Genomic DNA, 5,279 nt, shown 5'->3' with positions numbered 1-5,279 from the left:
GAACTTATTTTGAAATGGTGCCAGGTCCAAATGCAGAAAAATGCAAAATGATAGAGTCAGAATTCATTGTAATCCCTGCACGGAGCACATCCCATACCCAAGACAGCAGTGCGGTTCCTTGTGATTAGAAGTTGGAGAGAGATAGTATCTAGCAGCAGCGCGCGCGTATTTCAAAAGAGCGCGAGGTGAAAATGTTGAAAACCGCACAGTGAAACAGTTAAGATTCATTGTAAGCCCTGCTCGGAGCACATCCCATACCCAAGACAACAGTGCGGTTCCTTGTGATTAAAAGTTGGAGAGAGATAGTATCTAGCCGCAGCGCGCGCGTATTTCAAAAGAGCGCCAGGTGAAAATGTTGAAAACCGCACAGTGAAACAGAATTCATTTTAATCTTTGTACCGAGCACGTTTCATGCCCAAGACACAGTACAGTAAGGTTAATTGTATTTCGTGCAGCGAGCATGTGTCCCGTCAGAGACTTGTTAATTTGTTTAAACGCTCCCAGAAAATGGATACGTAACAGGTGAGACTTTTTGAACTGACCGTACTACTCTAGGAAACGACACCATCTTTTTTCTATATCAGTATTTTGATATTGTTTGATTCATGATGGTATAAACTTCATACAATGCTATTCCTGGCGGTGTTTTTTTTCTTCTTTTGCCGTTCTTGAATGACCTTTGAGCAGACTTGTACACGTTACCAGAAAAGAGTAATTGATTACAGTTACCTTTTACGAAAAAGTAATTTTTCACCGTTACAAATTACTTGTCAAAAAGTAATGAAGTAATCAAATTACTTATCAAAGAGTAATGAAGTAATGACTAAAAAGGTTGGTTTGGTCTTGACGAACAATGTGGATTCTTCAGTATCAAAGTAATCGATTACTTGGCAATTGATTACTGAAAATTGTAATTACGTTACGTACAAGTCTGCCTCTGTGTCAATTCTCACACTTCACAGTCACATTTTGTGGGGCAGATTGAAGGTATCCTAAACGTTACAGAGAAATTGACAACTAGGCTGTTGACAACTAGGAATTGACAATCCCTTTCCACATCAAGGCTGCTGCCACAATGAGTGGAGACAAAAATAGATTAGGAGGAAATACAGAGCATAAAGTCAAGGCTATACAGACACCTTTGTCCTCTGTTTGTTTTTGTAAAATTGGCCAGTTCAGTCCCATTTTCAAAAATACAGATATGATAGATGTAAGGAGTGTCAACGACCTGTACGAGCCCTGCCGAGCACAATATGCGGTAAACAGCACAACAAAGACATGCTCAACAAGCGAGACCGTAATAAAAAATGAAATGTCAGGAATGCAGGCAAGCAACAAAAACAAGTAGAAATTAGTCATCAGCCACTAACAGTAGAAAGTAACAGAAAATTCATTAATATGACGGTAGAGCACATGAAAGCAGTGCCCTGGGACGGGTGCAAAAAATGCAAACAGAATACAAAATCAGTCGCGTTCAACTTTGTTTGCGAGGTCGCAGACATACGACCGCCCGCCCTTAAATGAAATGAAAAGACAAGTGTCTCTTATGCTCTCAGGTTGTAGAATATGTACTTCTTCACGCTGGGAGAGAAAGCACTTTTGATATGTGGTGGATACACACATGAAGATACGCACACAACGATGCTTCTGCAGACCAGTAGGCACTTTGGAGAAGCTCCAGTACACACTTTCACCACTTTTTCTATCTTGTAGTAGGCGCCACCACTCGATACAAATACAGTGGAGTCACTTTTAGACGGCCTTGAGTAGCTGCTACTGTGGAAGACTTGAGTGCCAAAGATGAACCTATCATGCTCCATGATGCTGGCTGGCTTGCAGTTCAGAAAGCGTTCTATGGCGTCCAATTCTGTTGAGCTTAGTCTCCCGGTGTGGCTGTGGCCCAACATGCACACATTCCCATCGTAGAATGCATTCTGGAGACGGGTACAGCCAAGAAGTCGCTCACAGGCAGCCATCTCCTCTGCACGCAGGCTGCCCACTGCTAATACAGTTTCCAGCTCTAGGTGATGCATGATAACTCTTTCTGTAATCTGCTGTGGAGCACCTTTTGCCGCAGATACCAGGTTAACCAGCTTACCATTCCCTCCCTCGAACACGAATGCCGAGTGGGCCCAGAGAGGTCCCAGAAACCTCACTGACTCAGCGAAGTGAAGGAGGGCATGGACATTAAATGTCATAAACGATTTCCCATACAGAGGAACACAGCGGCGAACAAATGTGTCGAGGTGTTCATCTGCAGAACAAAAAGAAAAACAATTATACACTGCACGACATTACTGCAGACTCTCATTTGATTTGAAATTCTCTGCCGCAAAGATCACTCACATCTATTGCAGACTCTAACCCATTGCTTTACACGTCAGAAATTGTATGATGCAATGAGGATGACGTTTTCTTTTTCTGTTTTGAACCTGACTATGGCATAAATGTTACTCCAGTAGAGGTTCAGAGTACTTGAACAATTTATGCTTCATCAAATGTCTGTGTCCTGCAAAAATCTATAAGCAATTCCCTACTTTTGGAGATGATCTTTTCTCCTATCCACATATCATGATGATATATAAAAAATAAATGACAATAAAGCAACCTGGAGGTTTGATTGTAGTAACTGTCAGTGTACAACTGTTCCCACTAACTGCATCAACACTTTTCTGGATGTTTATTCATGCTTTTTATCTAATACTGCAAACCAGAAATGTCACCTGCATGTTACACAACTGCTGAAATAAATCTACACAGCGTTGTAGATTACTATAATTGTAACATGATACATACCCTGCATGTATCACAGTGTTAATGCTCAGTGTATTTAACTGGTGCACCCTTCTTACCTGCATGCGAGATGTCTTCCTCAGCTATCTCTTCCCTTAGAAGGATATGGACAGCTTCTGACAACTTTGCGAGGTGTCTCCAGTATTCTCTGGGCAGTATGTCCACTGTACATGGGAGGCTATAGTAAAGCAGCCAATTTCTCAGCTCCGAGGCCTTCCAGTGCACACGGTCAGTCAAGCTTCGTGGCAGCCTCGTTATGCAATGTGGAGGCTTTATCCATAAGAGGAGACCATTTATCTTTGACATGTGTGCGCGAGAGCCTAGAAGAAACAAGTCATGTTATATTGTAAAATAGAGCTGAAACATTCTGTGTGCATATGGGGTGCTCCACCAAACCCAATTGCTAGACTGACCCAAAATGGATAATGATTTCACGGAAGTTCCCATGTGACATTTTTGGGTACTAAGAATAACTAATGTGAACAGTCCTAGCCTCATTTCTACATGCGCATTAATCAAATGAAATGAGCATTCAATCAAAAAACATACTATAGTTGTACAAGCGGGCTGATACATGTTGAACAGTGTGGTAGTTGAGTGGGACACCAGGCCATCGGCCTGTGTTTAGATGTAAGCGTAAGCAACAAATACCTATGTAGTAGCGTTCTACTGAGTGGGACGAGCCAAACAGGTGATCGTTCAACTGACGTGCTACCCCAAGCAACACAGAGTGCATGTATTCTACACTGCAGCCTCGAACAAGGTCAAAACCTGAAAATGTAAGACGTTTCACTACTTAGCAGTGATTTTTGGTGCAGTGGTGGTGGAGCAGTGGTGCTGTAAAATGGTCCTGATACGTGTGGTATGAAAAAAAGAAATACCTGGCAGGTACATCATTGGTGTTGGCCCTTTGACACCATTGATATCAGTGTCCAATTCTAGTGAGAGTTCGCCATCTCGCACTAGCAACTCTGATGTTCGCTGTTCCACGGGTTGGCTACTTATGTAGCGCACACAATCTGGAAGAAAGAAGAAGGGTATTATTGGGGGGGGGGGGGGCTTTCCGAATGCTGAACGGTGAACACAAAACAGACTAAGATAGCTGCAGCGTTCTACACAGTCGCACTGCATGTGAGTGCAAGATGACATTCCAAAGGAGGGAAACCGAGTCATCCCAGTATGTTTTTGATTTAGGGACACTTTGGAATTGTGTGTAGCAAGAAACACAAAACATGCACAGGGTAACTCACTAGACTATAGTCTGGGATAATTATGCTCTACATTGGCTACTGAAAGTACTTCACTTTCAGCCGTTTCTGCATCATTTGGACAGAAGATTCTCAGTGAAACACGCTGTGTGCTAGTAGAATGAACTGCACAGCAAATAACTGGGTACTAGTGAATGACCATTTTAGATTTTAGATGCCAATATTAGGCATGTCTGCAGCATTTCAACCAAACCGTACTTGTCATCGCATGTGTGGACTTGTTTAAAAAGGAAAATTGGTAAATCTAGGCCATGCGATCATATAGAAAACCGCTGTCGAGGGACACACATTTATGTACTTTGAGGCACCGAAGATATAAGGACCAGAAACAACGTGTACTTACTGTCCACATAGCTGCAAGTGATTAGACACCATGTGCACGAGCTGTACCCGTTATGCTGTTTCATATTGAGGACAGCAGCGCGTGCGGGAGCATCCACGGCACAGCAAAGCACAAATGATCGCGAAGAGGGCTTGCATCCATCTTCCTCCCAGAGAACAGGTTCCATGCTGTTCACCTCTGTTACAAACTCTGAAAGGAAGACGGACATATCCGGGTGGCTCTTCGAACACCAGAGGCCAGCGAGGGTGCAGTTACTGAAACGTTTACGAGGTGGTAGTTCATTGATGACAAACTGGACGGGCCACACAGAGGTCTTTGAAGACTCGAAGAGCGGGCTGCCATCCGTGTTCACAGTTAAAGTCAAGTCACTCTCACGCAGTCCCACCTTTTCTCTCAGAGCTTTATAGCCTGCGGCAGATGTCATATCGGTTATGATACTTTGTGCCGAGCTAGCAGTGCGGAGATTTCTGTGAAGGTCTTCTTTTGTTTTTCCCACAACGTACTTCAGCTGCTTCTCAAGGTTGAATATTACAAAACACGGATTGTTTCCATCCACCTTTGCTTTGTCCCCACACAGGTGACACAGTGAACTATCGGGAGTCAAAACTGATTCACATGTCGAGCACAGGTGATGGAACTTTGCATGCTGCTTTGTCTTCTGGGACCACAGCTTTCGGAACAGGTACTTACTGCGTGGTAACACATAGGTTTCTGGTTCGAAAAGCTTATTGACAAAATCGATGATGTCCCCAAGGGCCTTCCAAGTCAGGCCGTTGCTCACGACAAGCGACATTAGCATGGCAACGGCGCCCGCCTTTGTCATAGATGAATGCGGCAGTCTCTCTGTCCCAAATTCATCCAGGCATGTTACCAAA

General features: G+C 43.6%; 1 protein-coding gene across 1 annotated transcript; it reads right to left on the bottom strand.

Moving 5' to 3' along the window:
* Positions 1 to 1,371: 1,371 nt before the first annotated feature.
* Positions 1,372 to 5,023, bottom strand: LOC135370543 (uncharacterized). The gene is made up of 5 exons (XM_064604327.1): positions 4,405 to 5,023; positions 3,675 to 3,812; positions 3,445 to 3,564; positions 2,853 to 3,113; positions 1,372 to 2,254 (listed from the first exon to the last, which is right to left on the bottom strand). The coding sequence occupies exons 1-5, from the start codon at positions 4,826 to 4,828 to the stop codon at positions 1,545 to 1,547; spliced, it is 1,653 nt and encodes a 550-aa protein (XP_064460397.1). The 5' UTR covers positions 4,829 to 5,023; the 3' UTR covers positions 1,372 to 1,544.
* Positions 5,024 to 5,279: the final 256 nt, after the last annotated feature.

This window comes from Ornithodoros turicata, chromosome 1, assembly GCF_037126465.1.
Source record: "Ornithodoros turicata isolate Travis chromosome 1, ASM3712646v1, whole genome shotgun sequence".
Lineage (NCBI taxonomy): Eukaryota > Metazoa > Arthropoda > Arachnida > Ixodida > Argasidae > Ornithodoros > Ornithodoros turicata.
Note: the sequence above shows the minus strand (reverse complement) of the source record. Positions and strands in the feature narration are given on the sequence as shown.